The sequence below is a fragment of the Melopsittacus undulatus genome, chromosome 3 (genome assembly GCF_012275295.1).
Source record: "Melopsittacus undulatus isolate bMelUnd1 chromosome 3, bMelUnd1.mat.Z, whole genome shotgun sequence".
NCBI lineage: Eukaryota > Metazoa > Chordata > Aves > Psittaciformes > Psittaculidae > Melopsittacus > Melopsittacus undulatus.
Window position 1 is genome coordinate 16,705,153 of NC_047529.1, and position 20,432 is coordinate 16,725,584.

General features: G+C 41.1%; 1 protein-coding gene across 1 annotated transcript in view; it reads left to right on the forward strand.

Moving 5' to 3' along the window:
• Positions 1-20,432, forward strand: part of PKHD1 (PKHD1 ciliary IPT domain containing fibrocystin/polyductin) — a 243,492-nt gene that overhangs the window by 58,169 nt on the left and 164,891 nt on the right. The window contains exon 34 of the mRNA XM_031046619.2: positions 2,945-3,095. Within this exon, the coding sequence (XP_030902479.2) occupies positions 2,945-3,095 (151 nt within the window). The remainder of the gene's footprint in view (positions 1-2,944; positions 3,096-20,432) is intronic.

A 20,432-nucleotide genomic window follows, 5' to 3' on the forward strand; every position in this document is an offset into this window, starting at 1 on the left:
TATCTCACTCCTTGTTCTTTTGCTTCCTGTTCTCTGGGTATTAAAACTGCGCTCAGCTCTTTCCTGATTAAAAAGAATGCACCTGCAATGAGCTTATTCTTATGTGTGCTTTTCTTTTTGCTCTTTTTTGTGGTCTGGGCTGCTACTATGGAAGGAAAAGTCATACAGTCCATTTGCTGCTTCTGTATTGCTGTGCTTTTGTTCAATTTATTTGTGAATGTCCCAGAGACAGGGTTTATTATTCCTCCAGGGAATCCTAGCAGGGAGATATTCCTGAATCAAATCAATCAACTTATTCTTACCTATCTTTCCACCTTTTTCAACATTCTTGTTATTGTCATTAACTTTTCCCCATTTCATGTTCATATGTTTCTAGTGGTTAGAAATTAAAACTTGGGATGCTGAGAAATTTTCCAGAGTACTGATGTTTTTTTCTGGTGAATTTATTTCTAAGCTGGTTCCTGCTGAAAAGGAGCTGGGGAAAAGATGATAATTTTCAAGTGAGTTTCCTGATCTGAAAAGTCTGGGGAGAACAGGAGGGAGAAAGAGTTTAAATTACCTATTTCAGAACATTTGAAAATAGGTTTTTTTTTTTCAAACATCAGTTCAGAAAAAAGTTTCATTTCAAAATATTAATGAAATTTGTAGTGAAGTGTTAGAAAATTAAAATATTAAGACTAGAAAAGAAAGATTTTGGGAATTCCTAAAATAATATATATAGATTGCTGTAATTAATAATAGTAACCAATAGTAACAATAACAAAAATTATATTTTTGAGTTCTGTGCAAATGTTCAAAAATTAAGGCAGTCCTTCCAAGATGGTTTAAACTTGCTGAAATCTCTCCTGGCCTAACTGCACATGAAATCTGTCTTACTAGTTTTACAGTGGTTTGAATAAATCTTCTCCTGATCTAGTCTGTACTTTATGAACACATAATGCCCAATGCATATTCCTTGGAAGAGGTGCAAGTCTTGCCATTGACAACACTGGTACCAAATACGGTACCAAATACGTCCATGAATTCCCTTTTAATAAGTCACTCCTTCTTTTCCTACATTTCCTTTAACCACTGCAATTTGTTAACAGTTTCCAGCATCAAGGTTTTGGAATGCAGTTACGAGAGGACAGGGAGGAATTGGCTCTTTGCCTACAAGCAAAGCTTGTTAACTTTTGTAAAAAGATGTGAACAGCCAGTCAAAGGTCCTTGTATTGACTTCAGTGCCTGGCAAATTGGGCCCATGCCCTGCATCCAGCCAACAACAACCTCTTTTCCCTTTCAAACAAATGCTTATTTAAAAGATGTAGCTTTTTCTTGTAGCATTAAAAAGAAGTGCTATGCAGTCTTGAAAGATAGCCCAGTCCATTGAACTATTGTATAGGAAAAGAGCAGTTCTTAAAATGTTGCAATCAAAAGCAAGTGTAGTTGCCTATGGCTGGCATTTGATTATTGATACAGCAGATGGAAAGGTTCATTTAAATATAGAAATAAAAATTCATTGTTAAAAAGATTGAGCTACTTGCAAAAGGCTTTTTTTGTTGTTGATGTTTTTGTATTTTCTAGTGGCTGCTTCCTTTAATACTTTAACACTGAAAAAGGGCAACAAAACAAACACCCCCTAACTGCTCTGTCAAAGCAGCTCTTTATTTGTACAGTGAGCTGCCACATCCTGCATGGTTTGAAAATTTCAGGTTCATCAAAGCATCCTGATCATCACCCTCCTAAGAAAGGTCTGAGTGTTGACTTTCCAATTGGGTTGATTTTGGTAGGACCTAACCTCAAATTTGGCACTTCAGAAAGCCCCATTAGATGGGCCTTTCAGGAGCCTGGGGACCTCTGAAAATCCTAGTCCTACCTTTCTGATTGTCTGGGTTTTTTTTAAGTAAATCATATTATGAACTCTGTCCTTTCTCAGCTATTCAGAAAAGTGGTATAATTTCTGAGCTATGTTGCTGTAACTCATCTCCTTTCTGCTCTCCTTCCCACAAGCTGCAGGTGTGTATCTTCTGCAGCTTGGTGGGGAGAGGAGGAAGAAGGAGCAATGGCCAGGCAAGGAATGAAAAGTGACATTGGATTATCCTGTCCTGATCCTAAGCCTGTGGAAGTGACTTTGGAAGTTTCCCCCTCATTTTGAGGGATGCTGGATTCTGTAGCTCCCTGTAATGAAATGCTACCAAAGTCAGCTCCTGTTAGCAGCAAGACCAAGGGAAAAAAAATGTTTCTTCCCCACCACCTTTTCTGTCACTTCTTCCCCCAGTGCAAGGGGAGGCTTTAGAGAAAATGTCTGTTGGTATAACTGGCACATATATCGAATCTCCTTAGTCTGGGCTGTTAAGTAAGTTTAATTAATTTACTAAGTTAATGTTCCAATGCTAGCAACAAAGCATCATTGCAATCAGCTGGGTAGCAGGAATTGGAACCCCTAAATGAGCTCATTTTTTCACAGTTGGAATTAGGGACCAGTTAGCCAGTTGTGTGGCTTTTCCAATTTCTCCACTTGCCCTAGGGGAGTTGCAAGTTATTCATTCCCTGTTGCTAAGTGTGAGTAAGATGGGGAGGGGGAGACACAAACAAACCCTACTCCATGTAGGAGTCCATCTTTGATACTGACACTGCTGATTCCCTAGCTGTTGTCTGCACTTATCTTCCTGCCTTGGTCCTAGAATGGCATTTCCTACTATTTGTAATAGTTTGGAGAAGCAGAAAGGCATCACTGAGAGATATTTACTGCATGTATTTTCATCCTGAGTGTGTGCAGATAAAGGGGGGGAAAAACAAATAAACAATAAAAGAATGGAAACAAAATTACAGAAATTTGCAAAGTTTGACAAATGGTGGCCAGGAGTTGCCACAAGCTAATGGCTTGCAATGATTAATAAGAGTAAAAATAATTGCATTTCATTAAGATTGATGACACCCCATTTAACCTCCCTTCTCGTTTCAGCCCTAAAGTGGAAAGAGATGAAGTTCTCATCTATAATAGCTCCTGTAACATTACCATGGAAACTGAGGCAGAGATGGAGTGTGAGCGAGCTAATCAGCCAATTACTGCCAAGATTACTGAGATATGGAAAAACTGGGGCCAGAACACTCAGGTATAATCAAATCTTTTTTACAGACTGATTCAAACAGCTTAAAATTAAATTTGTAATATTGTGTACATTTAAAGGGGGGCAAAAAAAAACAATTTAGGCTGAGCAGCAGCAATATATAATATTAAATGCTTTCCAACTTTGAATAGCAGTTCTAATGCAGTGCAGCTGTATTAATGGTTAACTATGGTTAATCATGTATTTTATGAGACATAAATGAGCTTTATTTTCTGGGCAATGCATATCTTTTTGAACACTTTCCTGTTTTTTTACATAAATCTGAAGTCTGTTCTAAAAGTACTATTTTCTCTTACTAGAGCAGAATGTTAGCCATGAGACACAGAGTTTCAGCTCTCTGGCAGAGACTTAGCATGCAGCATTTGTGCAGCTCTGGTGATATTTGGGGTTTGCTCCTTTTCAGTACCTGCATTAAAATGGGACAGTCTTTCCGGTGCTATGTGTGGGTATAGAAAGACATACCTAGAGTTCATGACAAAAATTTAGGACTTTGAACACCATTGTAATGCTTTATATCTAAAAATGACCATTGCAAACCTTAAACATCCTTTAAGAGTCCTCACAGTGTTGAAGAATTTTTGGGGAGTACTGAGTTGAATACTGGGCTGTATCACCCATGAGAAAAGAAATCAGACGGGTTGGGTATTTAGTGAACATCAAATATCCTTTTGTCACAGTGCTTTCCTAAATGAGTAGCACCTGGGGTGTGGAGTCCTACTTCATAGGGGGCAGTGCAAATGGGAAGAGTTACACACCAGGATTATGGTTAAAAAAAAGGTGTTTTTTTATCTATTAAACCAAATTATCACGCAGTCTTCTTAGCATGGTTGAAACCTAGGAAACTGGAGGTTTTTTGCTCAACATTGATATTAAATCGATCACAGTAATTTTTAACTCTATCTGCAAAGATGTATCCTTTACCACCCTATCCCAGAAGTAACTGCAGTGTCCTGGCAGAATAATTTTGGCATGTTTCTAGCATCAGATTCTAGATCTTTTACTGAGAGTCTCTGAATATTTGCCCTGCAAATCTACCTTAGGTGTATGTTACTATTGCAGCTGAGTATCCAAAAATCTGATTGCTTTTCTTCTTTCTGTTAATTCTTCCTTGGTCTGTGAAGGAGTGTCACATGTATGTTTTTACCTATTAGCGCTCATTTGTTAGTCAGCCTTGCTAGTTATGCTACCAGAAATATGCCCCACTAAGGGGAAAACCAAGCCAAAAAATAAATTGCTAGTTGGTAACTGCAAGAAGCCATCAAAGGGAAAGTGCTCAGGGAAGTATCAGATCAAACGGTAACTACTCCATTTATTCATATTTTCCTTCCCAGATGTGATAAGGGCACCTCTACAGCCCTAAAGCCTGGGCTGCAGCATAGAGGAGCTATTACCTACTGCTGGCTGTGATTTGAATAGCTCAGCTGTGTCACAGGTCCTGTAGTATCAGTAATTAGATGATGACAGGTTGACTTTTGACCCAAATGGGAGCAAAACCAGGAGGAAGTAGTGAGGTTTGTCCCCTCTATGGTTTTTCTGCTCAGATTGGGGGAAATGGAAGAAGTCCTAAGAGTCTTGAATGAACAAATTCATTCACAGAGAGCAGAACAAAATCAGCGGCGCTTTTAGATCTGGGATTTGCTGCTGCTTAATGAACCCAGTGGGCGTTTGGTATAATTTTATCCCTCTTCCCAAAACTGGCCAGGGTGAGCAGAGGTGGATGGGTGGAGAGTTCAGATAAATGGTTTCAATTTTGGTCCCTTTCTAGCTGACAGCATCCAGTTAAGATTTACGACCTGGTGCAGCGTATGCATGCTTCACTGTAGAGGTTTAAATCATGTCATGTGAACTGGCCTTACCTTTCCAGTGGAAATAATGGTCCCCAGGTTCAGCATTAAGCAGTGAAATGCATTAATAGCACCACGTGCCTTAGGATAATGGTGCTATTAGCAGGCAGCACAACTCTGTGTACAAGTAATGGGACCGCATCTCTTTATAATAACATCTGGCACTTCTATTGCACTCTTATGCAAGGATCTGAAAGCACTTCATAAAAAAATGGGCCTGATCCATAGCTGTTCTCAGTGTAGTTCCAGTGCTCAGTGCTTTGTTTTCTGCTCACTCCTCTGCCAGCTGAATGATGCCTGGGCAGGCTGATAACTCAGCAGTGTATTAGCACAGCTGGGCTTTGCGGGAGGGTTGGGGCAGAGGTAATTAGATGATGATGGAGCAGGATTAGCTCCAGTATGGCACTAGAAGTAAAAAGAGGCATTGCAGAAAGGCTAACAGAGGCGTATATTATCAAGGAGGTGGAATGCATGGGCATTGGCAAGAAGAGAGCAACCTTGGTTCAGAACCTTTGTTTTGTACAGAAAATAAACCCAACAAACCAAAACCATAAAAGGCTGGTTCTGGGAGTTTGAGACTAAGGTATACAAACTTTAGAGTGAAGTAATTTTTAATTCAGTCTTTATAAGGTACCTAACAAGACCTGTCCATAATTCTTAAAATAATAAGGGATTCATATAATTAGCTGGGATTTGGTAGATTGTCTCTGTTTGAGGGGAACACAGACTGTGAATGTGACAAGGTTTTCCAGCATTCTTCTGGTGGGGGAATGCCAGGTAGAAGGCTCCTGAGGTGCCTGGGTAGGCGCATGGTGGGTGTATGAGAGAGGCCAAGAGACATGATACCCCAGCAGCAGGGAACTGAACTCTAATAAGATAGTGATCTTTTCCAGGTTTGAGTTTCTATGATGCTTTTAGCAGCCCTGTTCCCAGTAACTCCCAGGCATGACCTGGCAACATCGAAGAGAAAGCCATGTATAAGTGTCCTGGTGTACAGTGAGTGGCAAAGGCATGTCCAAGGGCTAAATCAGACTTCTTTGACCAGCAGGAGCCTCACACTAGAATCAGTCTTTCTCTTGCCTAAGTCTGGATGTACAGAAACTCCAAGTACTAGAAGAACTTTGTACCTAGATACAAACTCTTTATAGGTGCATTTTCCCCCCTTTCTTTGATTCCCTCTTTCCCATAATAAATACATACAAAGATCTTAACCCCAGATATCCAAACTCTTATCTTAACTCTAGATATTTTAATTTTTTGATGATCTGCATCAGATGGCTAAGCTTAATTCTGCAGGAAAAAGAACTCTTCCACTTCTGATTTCATCAAATCTTTGCTTGAAAACTAGGTTGTTGTTATCATAAAAATTAGAGTGTTATTTGCTGAATATGCTGGCTGTCCTCTTCATGATATGTGTGCTGCTTCCTTGAGTCAGGCACTTAAGTTTGCTATCCCAGTTTAATCCTTCTGAAAACTTTTGGGCAGAATCATAAGGAAAACAGCTGTATTTTCTAGTAAATGATGCAATAACCCTCACTGAAGTTTTGTCCCTACAAAACTGGTCTGTGAGCTGTTGCTTGAATGGTTACAGTCTGAGCTGGGCTCAGCTGTGAATCTAGAAGACCCCCAAAATTTCTATTTTCAAGTTGCTGGCTGGAGATCTGCGAGTCACATGCCAGACTTCATGAAATTGGACTTTTGTTGGTGTCTGGTCTGTGGCCCGCTATGCCCCAGAGAATAATATTTATAGTTTTCTTTAGAAACTGACTTAGGCTCTTGCCTCACTTTATAAGTGAAGTATTTTACCCCATATGACTTAATTAGGTCTCATGAAGTAAGCAGCAGGCTTCTGCCCCACTGTTGCATTCAACATCATTAGTGTTTGTAACTTGCTTGCTTATTATCTAAGGAAGAGTTGGAGAATTATTTTCGTATTGGTAACACAATTTAGCCTACCGAAAGGAGAGGGGAAAAAATCCAGCACTGATTGTATATCCCACAGGACTTAATTAGTTCATATTTTCATGATACACTGGATAATGGGAAGATATGAATTAAATAATAAAAGAGAAGAGAAAATTTCTAATGCTCACTCAGTACCTGTCCACTTCCACCTTGGCTGCATAATGAGATGTCAGCTACCGTGACACTGATGAGACTTACAAAACACACTGGTAACACATGTGAAGGATGCTCATGGGAAGGTTTGACCAGGCTCGGATGTCTCTGAACCCATTATGCTTAGTGAGCCTTCAGATTATTATTTCGGATCACTGGACCAGACCTAATTATCATGCAAGCATGCTGTTTGAGCAGTGTTTCCCTCCTCTGACTCCCCCTCCTCTTCTGGCCCAGATGGGTAATATAATGTTTGTTGGAGGGCAGATGCCACATATATGAAGACAGTCATAGGAAAGCTGAACTGGTACGCTAGTAAATTCTCTACAACCCAGCCCTCAAGGGGTCTCTATTAAGAAATAGAAGGCTAATAAAAAATAACTTGCTAGATAAAAAGAGCCATCCTGGATTATGGCTCTGCCTGGGTATGCTGTGCTGCATTTAGTTTAAATAGGGCGTTAAGGGAAGGCCTTGAGATTTAAGAAGGAGCTTAGAGTATTGAGGATCTGTGAATTCTTAGTTTGGTGGCTGATACCGGGATAACTGTTTTGTTCACTTCTCAACCAAAAAAGAAGAAAGAAAAACAGAACCCCACAAAGGCCGTGTCTGAGATACATGCTAGAAGACCCTTGCTGCTTAATTTAATGTAATCAGGACTAGCTTTCCAAATCCCCTGGATTCCTCTCTAGATCTTAGAATCACTCATTCCTTTATTTTTTTTGTCCTCATTTTCTACATTTACTGTCTCTCTGGATGCCACAGTTTTTGGAGGTGGGGAAGAAGGTGAGATATCTTTGCTCACTGAAGATATTTTGTACTTTTTAAAGGTGGCCAAATCTCTTGACCACGTCCATCTGTGAGGGTTACAAGTGATGGAGCATGTTGCCTTGCAGGTCCAGCAGGCTCTTTGTGCTCTGTGTGATAGATGTATAACGCTTTCATTCTTGTGTTAGTGCAGTCCTCATGCTGCATGGATGTCTGACGGGTGCATTTTTGAGGGTGAAGGGCTCATAGGTGGTTGCTACTGCTTGCAGGCAAGTGTGGGTTTCCAGTTTATGGTCATTATCTTCTGTTTAAAAAACAAAATAAAAAATTTCAGTAATGTCATTAGGGTACCAGTGCCTCAGGGTGAACATGGGGTATTCTTTTTGAGGCTTCTTTGCCTTCAGGGCCCTGGCACACTCTCATTCCTACACTGTCTCTCTTTTGTGCCCTTTGGCTATCTCTCTCCATTTGCCCTCGATCTCCTGTACTGACCCTTTTTCTGGTGCACCAAAGAATACCACAAAAGGCAAACAATCCTCTCTCTGCTTTCTTCAGTGCTCCCCTTTGCTATAATGTCCATGAGAAAAACTATCAGTCTGAAAGTAGGTAAGTATGGAATTGATCAAACATACTGTCTGCAAGGATGCAGGGATCATGGTTTGAGTGGGAGCCCGTGCATGAGTCCTAGCACCATGTGCTAGTAGAGATGGAGAAGTCAGATTTGCGCTTCCTCCCCCTTGATACAAGGGAAGCAGTGCCACCTGCCCTGTGTTGCCTTATCATGAAGATGGATGCTAAAAGGTGCTTCAGGAGTGGTCTTTCCTTTTCAGTCTCCTTATTGTGGTGCAGAAGTTTACAGGGGAAGCCACAGAGCAGATTCCAGCTTGATAAGTAGATTGTAAGGGCTTAATAAAACAGTTTCCCTTTTCTAAACTTGAGGAAGAATTACAACAAAACCTGATATTTCATTCCTGTATATCTGTTTAGATACTGTAAAACACCAGATCCATTTATTTGGCCATAGTGATCACACAGAGACTAGGGAACAGTTTATTTTGACTACAGCTTACTAGGGAACATCCGGATAGAAGCTGACGTTAGTCTTGGGCTTTGAGTAGGGCTCCCAGGTGCTGTGGCAGTGTAAATAGCCAAACCTAACTATGTTACACAGGATGGGATGTCAGGACAAAACTCTTCTAAAATATTATACGTGTTTTTTTAATAAATGCACATTTTCAACAGCTCAGCAAGCCCGCCTTTGCATCTCCATATTCCCTGCTTTCTTAACCTGCTAGCTTGATCCCAGTGTTATTTTAAGAATTGGGTGGGGAACGCAGTGAAACCAACCAAGATCTGAAAGCTTCACAGAAAGGAAATGGAGGAATCCATGATAGTCTTCATAGAAATAAAACCACAAAGCCAGTCTTGTGGTGCGGATATTATCAGAGCAGAGAGGTACTATCTGCAAGGTTGTTAAGATGTAGAGAACCAAGATGGCCTCCACAGTATCCACAGGCAATGTGAAGAGATAAATGGTTGACCCGAGCCCATGTCAGGCTAGGATTGATGCCACTATCAGCCCTAGTGCCTTTGCAATGATTTTTTAAGAAATCTCTGATAGAGTGTGTTATCTAGTTACTGGCACGAGGGCAATGGCCTGGAGGCAGTGAGGAGGAGGGGGGAGGAAGAAGGAGAGGAGGAGGAGAGAGAGAAAGGAAAAAAAAGGTCATTCCAGGAGGACAATCTCGGTTGGACTAAATGAGAAAATAAGGGCCTTGCTCTGTAAGGAGGTGTGTGTAAATAAATAAATAAATAAAGTAGCTGCTAGGTGTGTGAGCAAATGATTAAAAAAAATTGCTGCTTTTTCTTTTTCTATTTTTCCTTTTTTTTTCTTTCTTTGACTTTTTTTTTACTTTTTTTTTTTTTTTTAAATGGAATCGTCCTTGGGCTGCAATGGGAAATTTAGGTGATCTGCTTGTGGTGTGGGTTGGTTTTTTTTTCTTTAACTTTTTTGCTTCCTGATTTAAAGTTTAACTCTTTCCTCTCCTGCTGTCACATCAAAAACGAAAGACTGAACTGTAGCGCTTTTTCCCCCCCACCTTTGTTAGCAGCCTCTTGTTCTGTTTTTGGTTTTCTATTTTTTCTTATCCCACCATGTTTCTAATATCTCTGAGGGGATTGCTTACCAAATTGTTTATATCTTTTCAAAGAGCCCTCTTCTCCCCATCACTTATACTGTTGCATGAAAGGCACAGTGGGAGTTACCCCCAGGATAGGATGCTGTTATGCCCTGGATGGGGTGCCACTCCCTTGTCAACCTACAGCACACCAAAGCCTTTCCACTTGCATTTAAACATACCTGTGTGAAATCAGAAGTAATCATGGCTTAGTTTAATGAGAACTGTTTTCTTTCTCTCCCCTCTTTTTATTCCTCTTCCCCACCTTTAAGAGAAACATAGATTCAGAGTAAAATGTATAATTTTGGATATGCTCCTCCAGGGAAAGAAAGCAAATCTTTCCCTTCCTGCACAAAGAGAAGGCTTGAATTAAGGTCAGGAAGGTGTGGGGAAGCCTTCCTGAGGGAATGTGGGCACATTTTCTCTCTGCTTGCTTCCAGGCTCTTGCACAGAGTCTTGCAGCCACTTTCTTGTTTAATTATGACAAACCCTAATTGGCTTCAGTGTTTAGGCAGTTTTGGAGGACGAATGATTGTCTGTGGTTTGAAAGCATGGCTCTGTTTCTCCATCTGTGTGACTCACTCTTAATTTGGAGGAAGGGCTTGATGGCTGGGTCCATGATGGGGTGCTTGGCCTTGAGCTCTGGGTGAAGTCAGCAGGAAGCCTTTTCCATTTCTCTGTTTTGGGGATTCAATTGGAAAAGGGATGAGCTCCTTGGAGACACACATAGAATAGTTATCATAACCCAGATTTGCTCTTCTGCACTGAGGCATGGCTAAATGTATGTGAATGTCTTGCATCTCCTTAGGTGTGGTGTAGGCTGAAGATGTTTTCAGACACTTGCATCACTAAAATAGGATCCTGTGTCACCATCTGACTTTGTGTCCTCTTCCCAGTCCCAAACAGAGCAATACTGTGTATTTGATGCTTCACGTGGGAGCAACAAAAGCCTTCCCTGACCTACACTACTTCCCAACTTTATGTTTTGTTGATGTTTCATTTTAGGCACTTAAATCCATATTGAGGCCCTGACATATGAATGCCTAGTTCTGAACTTTAAACCTTCCCTTTGATGATCTTGTTCCCTCATCCACATCAAAATTGATTGGATTTAATCTTCCAAAATGCTGAGCCTACATGGGTGTTGGTATGTCAGGTGTCTCTATGTTCCTGCAAGTTACTCCTAATTACTGGTGATTTATTCAGAGACATATATGCAGGAGAAAAAACTTATATACAAAGCCACAGAATTCTCTAGATGTTTGCTCATTTGGGTAAGCATTGGCAGGATATAGACCAGTAACTCAGGCAGGCTGGTTCTCATTACCCATGGGCTGCAGAAGAGGAGGACCTCCTTTTCTTTCTGTCTCTGCAAAGTTTCAGCTAGGTTGTAGACTGTACCTGGCAGACCTCTGTCATTCGTAGCATTGTGTAAGGTGGGTATTTGTGTTACCCCATCTATAGGAACATAGCTTTAAAGAACTGAGTTTGGTACCCAGGCTATCCTATAGCAACAAGGGCAAGGTCAGCTTCCCATCCAATTCACAAGAAGTGAGAAGAAGCCTTAGATAGACTGTGTTTGTGGGACAGTTGGGTTTTGCTTCGTTTAGAAAAAAAATATGTAAATCCTGAGGATAACAAAACCTGAAAAGTTTGGTTTTGTAGTAAGCTACCTGTAATGATGGAAAGATTATCATCCTGCATTGTGATTTCTTCTGTCTTTAAAGTAAAGAGCAGAGTAAAAATAAAGAGTATTTGTTGTGCTGCTCTTTTTAAAGTTTGATTAAAAAAAATGCTGCAACAGGAGGAAAAGCTGACATGTTCAAGTGCTGTACCACCATTAATATAATGGGGCCTTTTTTCTGTCTTCCAGGAAAGGGTTACTTTTATGTGATTGCCAGTAAAAGCAAGCTGTTTTCATGATGAGTCTGTAATAGCTGGGTGATAGACTGGTTTAACAACTGCTTGCTAAATGCTGGGTACCTTCTCCTGATTGGCAGCTCCATAAGTGGAAGCCCCTCGTGTCCAATCTGTCCTTGTGAATAGCTGCAGAGCAAAGGACTTCATTAAGAGATCGTAAGGCTACCTCATAAAAACTAACAAATAATTACAATGGCAATGGGAAGGAACGAAGAGGACTGAGTGCTCTGTGGTCCCCATGAAGAAAAGCAGACATCCCAGAGCAGGGAAGCATCAGGTGAAGTGGATGTTATAAACACTTTCTCCTGAACACTGTGTCTTCTCAATAAAGCATCAGTTTAGCTCTTCTATGGCTTTAACAAAATATTCCCAGTTAACTTCATGGGTGGTGTGGGGCTGGGAGCTGTTAGCTCATATTCAGTTAATTTCAAATGTCAGAGCTCATTAGCAGTGATTTTAGCCAAAGACAGTTTGTGAGGAGCTCAGTAAATTTGACTTCCTCAAATAAAATTGAGGAAAGAGATTGCCGTTTTGCTTATTGATTTATTTTCCTGCTTTCACACATCTTCTTTGGGTCTGTGATTCTGGCCAGGGGTCAGGCTCAACTTCAGCCACTTAGGGATCACGCTTCTCCCTCTTTCATACGCAGTCTTGCTCTTTTACTGTCCAGTCCTCACTTATTTGTCTTTTTTCCTCCTGCCTTAACCTGTGCTTGGTGAGCAGAAGATGCAGTTTGTGTTTTCAGCATTGAGGAAAGCTTTTCCCTGAGCTTGTCAGCAAGCTCATGTAGGCATGAAAGCAAGCACATATAGGCAGGAAAGCGGTATGGATTTAGATGCCCAGACAGACCTATGCAAACCTCGGTAGAGAGAGAGATATGAAGCAATTCTGGATTACCTGTAGGTATAACTCACCCAAGGTTGGTCTGTGTATGTTTTCCTGGACTTAGAACTTGGCTCCTTGTTGTCTTGAATCGCTCTGTGACAAATGAATCAGTGCAGAGGAAGTTGTTGGGCAGTTGGTGTTATTCCGTAGTGCCTTTTTGTGAGCCCTACTGTGGTCAGCACAGGGACGCATCATGAAATAGAGCCACTGGAGGTAAAAATATGGCTTCAAAGCTGAGATGCCCAGGGAACGCAGCAGAAGTTGAGGTTCTCCATGCAGGAAGGACTGCAGTCACTGGTCACTGGCATGGCCCCAGACCAGTGTTCATTTTCAGGTCTGGAAGAAATCATAGAATAGTTAGGGTTGGAAAGGACCATAAGATCATCTAGTTCCAACCCCCCTGCCATGGGCAGGGACACCTCACACTAAAATGGTTTCTCGATTGCCAGGTACCTGAGGGACTTGAAGGCAGGTACCATGGGGTAACAATTTTGGCTGTTTTTCCAGGTGGTGATGTCCGGCAGTGGATAGGGCTTTTTGGATTTGGACCAAGGTACTTCCACCTCCTGTACATGTATCCCCATTTTAGTTTATACCCTAGTATGGTGCCCATCTCTTCCTGAAATCAAATCTGCCTTTGGAAAATGCTACAAGGCATCCATCTGCACCTTAAGTATTTGAACACATTCATATTCTGGGGTAAGAATGTGTCAGCAAAGATCCTTAGATAAAGGGACCCTGGATTTTATGTCCTGCCAGATGATTACCAGGCAGACAAATGTGTGTGTGGGAGGGCAGATAGTGAAAGCCATGGAGTGTACATTATTTCAGGGAATCTGCATTCCCAACAAAGATGAGCTGTTACAGCCTTACAAAACAGAGAGGCATGGTTTTATAGTTCAAACAGCAGCAGTTTGTGCTTTCAACTCAAAGGCCTCTCAGTTCAGAGAGCAGTGTGTTAGTCAAGAGGTTCTCTCTCACGCTAGTCTCTCATCTTGTTGTCTGATTTAAAGGAAGTTTGGGCTAAAATCACTTGAAATGACAAGAGTGGTTGCTGTCCCATAATGTATGTGATGCTGTTCTTCAGTGGAGGCGTACTTGTTCATGGCATGGCTGTTCAACACAAAGTGCACTAAATTAACTTCAGCTGCCTTCTGGCTTATGTTGTGGTTCTGTCTGCACCCCTGCTGAAATTGCCTATCGTGTGTCACTGTGAGCAAAAAGCACTGGGAAAAAAAAGAAAATTAAATGGAAGAACTATTTCATTGAGAATAAGTTCTAATTTTAACTATCTAAAATGAATGCATTGAAGCATACATATCTGCGATAGACATGTCCTCGTTTGGAAGGTGTCTTGCATCAGGAATGCTCTCTGTGTGTGCAGCTCCTTGCACAGGGAGATCTGAGGCTTTATCTGATTTTATTGCAATTAAATAGACACCCTTGACTTCAGGGAAACAGCATGGATGTTCCCAGTCTTCTAAATGTCACATAATGTTTAGATTCTCATTAGGATTTGGCAAATTCAGCTCATAGTGACAGTGCAAAGGCAGTGGCATCTTCCTGGCCACCATAACCCAGTGTTACCCTATTGCTTATGTGACCTTTTCTGTAAGAGTCTCATCTTCACCTTTTTACCTTTCTTACAGATAAGTGTTTTTGATGATGACAATAAAGATACCACAAAGCACTTTTATTCTTGGTTGCCCCATCTAGGCTGTGTGTTTGGATCCAAGCGGTCAGCGTTCCAGTCAGATTGCACTATCAGATGGAGCTGGCTCTATTTCCTGCATTATTCTTCCTGGCTGTACCACATTATGCAATTATGTTTGCATTTAAACCTGAGCACTTACCTGTAATGATGCTGTAGTTCAGTACATGATACATTACAGTAGTAGATAATGCATACAGATAGGCTAAGAAAGCATGTTGTTGATGTGCTAAAACTAAACAGGACATTGCATTTGAAAGTGGACTCTGAAAGCTCGCAGATTAGGCAGAGCTGTCTAAAAAGCTTGTATCCCGGAAGTGTTCAAGCCAGGTTGGACAGGGATTTGAGCAACCTGGTCTAGTGGAAGGTGTCCCTGCCCATGGCAGTGGTTTGGAACAGGATGAGCTTTAAGGTTCCTTCCAACCCAAGCCTGAATAAATTTCTTTGTGCCCGTTCAGGTCTCCCTCTCCAAGTGGAATATATTTTAAAAATACATTTTAAGCAGGTGAAAATCATCAGGCAAAATGTTTTGAAGAAGCTGCTGCAGTGCTTAAGCAGAAACCAAACCTCGTGCAGTCAGACATGACTTTTCCTTACTTTTGCTTACTAAAGCAACGTCCTCCTGCTTCACAAGGTATCAGCAAGCACATCCGTTTTCCCTTCAACAAAACAAGGATTGCAGCTTGTTTTCCTAGCAGGTCCCTTCTTCCATCATGAAATGTCCAGTTTTTGAATGGCCCTGTCACTTTGGCTGATGAGACTTGGATACATAAATGGCAGTGTCAGTGTTTGTCCTAGGTGTGTGTGGTTTTGCTGTCTATATACTTTGCTTTACACATAAGCCATATCAAATTGTAGCCTACATACAGCATTTCCCTTCTAAGTGTTTTTCAGTCTTTGCCTGGTATATCACTGAAATGCCTTGTGAACTGGGTTTGTGGTGGAGACTACGTGTATATCAGTTCACTTATATTCCCTGCATTCCTGCAAGAGCTGTGTGGAAGTCAGGGGCTGGAAGCCACACCAGTGCTTTTGACCTCCAGCCCATCCTCTCAGCAGATTTGGGACACAGAACTTTTTTTTCCTCCTGCCTGATCCCAAAAGCTCATCATCATCAGATCTCCATTGCTGGGGTGGACCAGCCTCCTTTCTTCTGCTCCATTGACTGTACTGCCCATTCAGAAATCCTTTCTGTTGACACGTAGGCATGTAATTTGATTTCTTTTCCTGCAGGTGGTTGGAAAATTGTTGAGCTAATCTTTGTATTTGCAATATTTGCTCTCAGATTAGTTAAAGTAAGTCAAGATCATTCAATTGTGAGACAATATTTGCACAACTCATAGTGCAAAGGCTAACAGAGTCACCAGGCTTGGTTATTCTGCTTGTGTAAACAACTTGATGTTGCAATTTTCTCATTACCATTAAATTGACATATTTAATTTGTCTCAGAAGCCTTCATCCTCTGAGAAATCACTGGTTTAGAGAGATGTGTAAATTATGTGTGCCCTTTGACTGTGCTCTGGAAAGGAAAAACCGGTTGTGTTGTATCTAAACTGGAAGATTGCGCTGAATTCCCCAATGTATTTCCATGCACGGGATTTTCGTGCAAGTTGAGCTTACAATTAAAACTCTGCACTGGGATAGTTTCCACTAAAACAAGCTGTTTCTTAGTATCAGGCCATACATGAAAATTAGGAAGATTCTTGTGAATGAACAATGAGTTACTGTAGATAAAACATTTTGTGAAACAGGGCTCTTAATGTGCTTCAAGGCATTTCCTCCGCTTCCAGTGTGTTTTCCTTAATATTTGAAGTTTTCTGAACATAAGATCAACCTCCCACCATAACCCTCAAATCCCACCATAACCCTCAAAAGACTCTGAAAGACCCAAGAACACTTTCGGACTCACATCAGTGTGGTAAATAGACCTGGTCCTTCCCATGGATCTCCTGGTTTGTTTCATTATAGAGTGGCTTAATACTGCTCATAACCCCTCATTACATGATATGATATCTTGGGTGAGCTTTGTTGTCTGTCTACAGGAATCTGGCTTGTGCTATATCTGGGACGTGCACCCCCTGACAACGGCGATGTCTTTTCAGTGCCCTCCCTCTGAAAGCACCATTAGACCTAACTAACACACCATGTCCTTAATTAAATACCTCTGGTGCAAAGAGCCTTACCTTCTGTGCTTGGAAATTACAATGATTACTCCCCTGCTGAAAAATCCTTATTTTTAGTAGTTGTTTTTTGAGTGGTTTTGTTGGTTTAATTGTTTCGGACCTTATTTTATTCTTTTAACAGGGATTAAGCTGTTTCTTATGCCATTGTCCAGTTGCAAATTGGCCTCGGACAGACTTGTGCCAAGGGCTCTGACCTCTGAAATTGCCCACTCATTTTTTTAGGCAAACTAATCACCTAGATGAACTATTTACAGTTGGCTTTTGGGTCTTCTCACTGCTTTTGCGGCTGCCCCTGTCTGAGTAATTAATGACAGTGTGGCTTGTTTATGGTGTTGAGTTACTAATGCTGTTGGCTGCAAATGCATTTTTACCTCTGGGACGTGCAAGTTTCCTGGTTCTAGTCCCACCTCACCAGCCCAGGTCAATTTTTTGTGTGTAAACAGATTTATCCTGTAATAGTTGGGGAGAGAGTAGGGCCATTCATCAGTCCCTTACAGAACATGCCCAGTCAGATACTTCCCTTCTTGTTCAACAGAAATCAGAAAGATTCCTGCAGGAGAGATAAAATAAATATAATAGGGGAAAAAACCCATACAAAAGTAATCATTTTTTTTAATGCAGGGTACAGGCAGTCTCAATTAAAAATAAAGACACCTCCCATATGAAGACAGGTTGAGAAAGTTGGGGCTGTTCAGACTGGAGAAGAGAAGGCTGCATGGAGACCTCATAGCAGCCTTCCAGTATTTGAAGGGGGCCTATAAGGATGCTGGTGAGGGACTATTCATTAGGGACTGTAGTGATAGGACAAGGGGTAACAGGTTGAAACTTAGACAGCAGAGGTTTAGATTGGATATAAGGAAGAAATTCTTTACTGTTGGGGTGCTGAGGTACTGGAATGGATTGCCCAGGGAAGTTGTGAATGCTCCATCCCTGGTGGTGTTCAAGGCCAGGTTGGATGAAGCCTTGGGTGATATGGTTTAGTGTGAGGTGTCCCTGCCCATGGCAGGGGGGTTGGAACTAGATGATCTTAAGGTCCTTTCCAACCCTAACTGTTGGACTAACATGTCCAGCCATGAGCCCAGCCCTGATCCTTATATCAATGCTTATGGGAGTCACTAACGAAGGAACTTCTTAGGTAGGATGATGCTGCCTACATTTTAAAACTAGAGTAAAGAAAGTGAAGTTACATCAGATGATGTAGATATTGAGATATCATCTTATGGCCTTGAAAAAGGTTTGTTGGCTTAGGTTCCAGGCTTCTTTTATCATAGACAATCATGCCAAACATGCAAATTCATAAAGGAAACCCCAGTTTGGTCTCATACTCCTTCTGGAAACCTGATACAGCTTCTCAATGCATGGACAGTCCGAAGCATTCTGCTAATTTCCATCATTAGTTTATTCACAGCTATGGTTACTTCCATTCTTCTTGGGGATAATGTTGTCTTTTGGCATAAATGATTCATTTTCCCTGTTGTATACTTTGGCTGTCTTTCCTTCCTTCTGTTTCTTAACATGTGTAAAGCTACTTCCTTAATGATTTGTGACTCGAGCACAACCATCCCTGCCGTTTTTTGTATAATTTCTTTCAGAAACGTGGAAAAGACAGTCCCATCATCTAACTACATCTGTTGCTCGTGTTGGTTATCAATGTCTGCTCAATTGGTCTCTCCCATGATAGGAATTTGAGGGGAACTTCTGTTCATGCCTCCGGACTGTCAGCAAAATTCTTAATTATTTTGCCAGCATCTAAAACCTACAACCCTATTATTCATTGCTAAACTGGCACCAGGACTGTCTTAACACTGACACTATGAGAAGGACCTTGGTGGTAAGATCATGTTATTTTCAGGATCATAGAAGTGAACTGTGTGAGAAATTTCTCAAGGTCCAAGCTCATGAGTTCCTAGGAGCCAAGAGGTTGTCTTTTGTTAGAGGGAAGGCTGGAAGAAATTAGAGAAGTTGAAATGTACTCCCTGTTTTGCCATGTTCTTCTTTCAAAGGGCTCTCCAAATGGAACCGGATTAAACAAAAGTGATAGAGGTGGATGTGATGATTTTACTAAGAGGATGGAAATAGACTGCCTATTGCAGAGTTCTGCAGAGGTTCTCCATTCATCACTTTCTACTCCCTCACATCCAGCCTAGAAAGGTCTTTGAAAATGTCTCAATTAATGACAAAGTTGGAGTACTGTAATGAAGTGCACATGAAGTCCTTTAAGCGGTTGTGGATCATACTGTGAGATCTACTAGTCTTCTTTGTCACTCTAATTTCCAAAGAAACTTAGTACAAGCTGCTTTAATATTTGAAGGCATCTTCTCTGAAATTGGTGCATGGGCAAGAGTAACCCTGCAAAAACTGGCAATTCTTAATCTCTGTCTTGTTTGCTTCTCCATGGTGAAAATTGCCCTTTCTGGAAGGAAAGAGTGGAGAATGGCGCATAGCATGCTGGTTTTCCACTCTTCCGTGCTAGCTGGTGTTTGTTTGCTGCTCCCCTGTAATGAGCATTAGATGCTACCCTCTGTCCTGAGACTGCTTGCAGAAGCCTCATGAACTTCTGCATTCATCATTAGCTTTGACTATTTGAGTTTGGCCATTCTTTTATTTCATAACACAGCCAACTAAATTGTACTTATTTCTGTGTGGAATGTAAATCCATATATTTGTCTATGTAGTAAGGCACTGCACAGTGCTGTTGATGGAGATAATATTTTTTTTCTTGTCTTACACTTGTTTTTGCTCAATTTAAGGTATATTCTGTTCTCTTTGGGACAACCCTGTTTTGCCTTTCCCATGAAGCTGTGTATTGTAAGAGTCTTTGTTTTCTCTGTTAGCAAATTCCTTATATGATGCTGGGAATGAAAAAATGATTGCAAAAGTCCTCTTTTTGTTTTAGTTCATATAGAGAAAAGGATATTTTTTACACTGAGTGATGAAGTGCATGCAGGAAGCTGTTCTTACAACAGCAGGATGAAAGAGTGTCCTTGTCTCAGGGATGCTGGTTATACAGACTATAACAACTATCCACATGAATTGGAATTCTATAACTTTACAATTGTGGTGAGTGATTTTCAGTTAATTTGGCAAAGGGTTAGAGGCCCTACAAACAAGAGAGGCAGGGAATGACGCCAAGAGACAGGTTCAGTTTCTTCGAGCACTGGGCAATGTTTTGCATGTTAGCTCCACTGACTGTAGAAATAGCATGTATTTGCATCCTTTTCAAGTATGTGTAGGAAGGAGGAGCCTGCACCAATTTGTCTGTTTTAATTATAGATGTTCTACCCACCTTCCTAATTGCTCCTTCATGAAGAAGTAGCCTGTTGTTTCCTTTTTCCCTAGGAGCTAAAAATAATCAACTTTTGTTTGTTTCTGTAAATATTTTTTTCCCCTTGAGGAGATAATTATTTCTATTGTTGCATGAAATGGTGGCCAATACAGGAGGAATAATTAGAGCAGATGGCTGAAAATGCTTCCCTTGTAAAAGATATCTAATGTAATAAAATACATCCTCTCCCTTTTTGTCTCCTCCAAATATATGTTTTTCTTTCCTTCAGGTGGATGGGAGTTGGGTGAGGGGTGTAAATCTTTTCCTGATGTATTAAGCTGAGAAGCTGTCAAGAGTTCACAGCCTGGAAAGTGAGCTCACTGTATCCATCACTGAAATTAAAGTGTTTTCAAATGTGGCGTGGAGTCCTGGGTCTACGGGGTGGGGAAATATG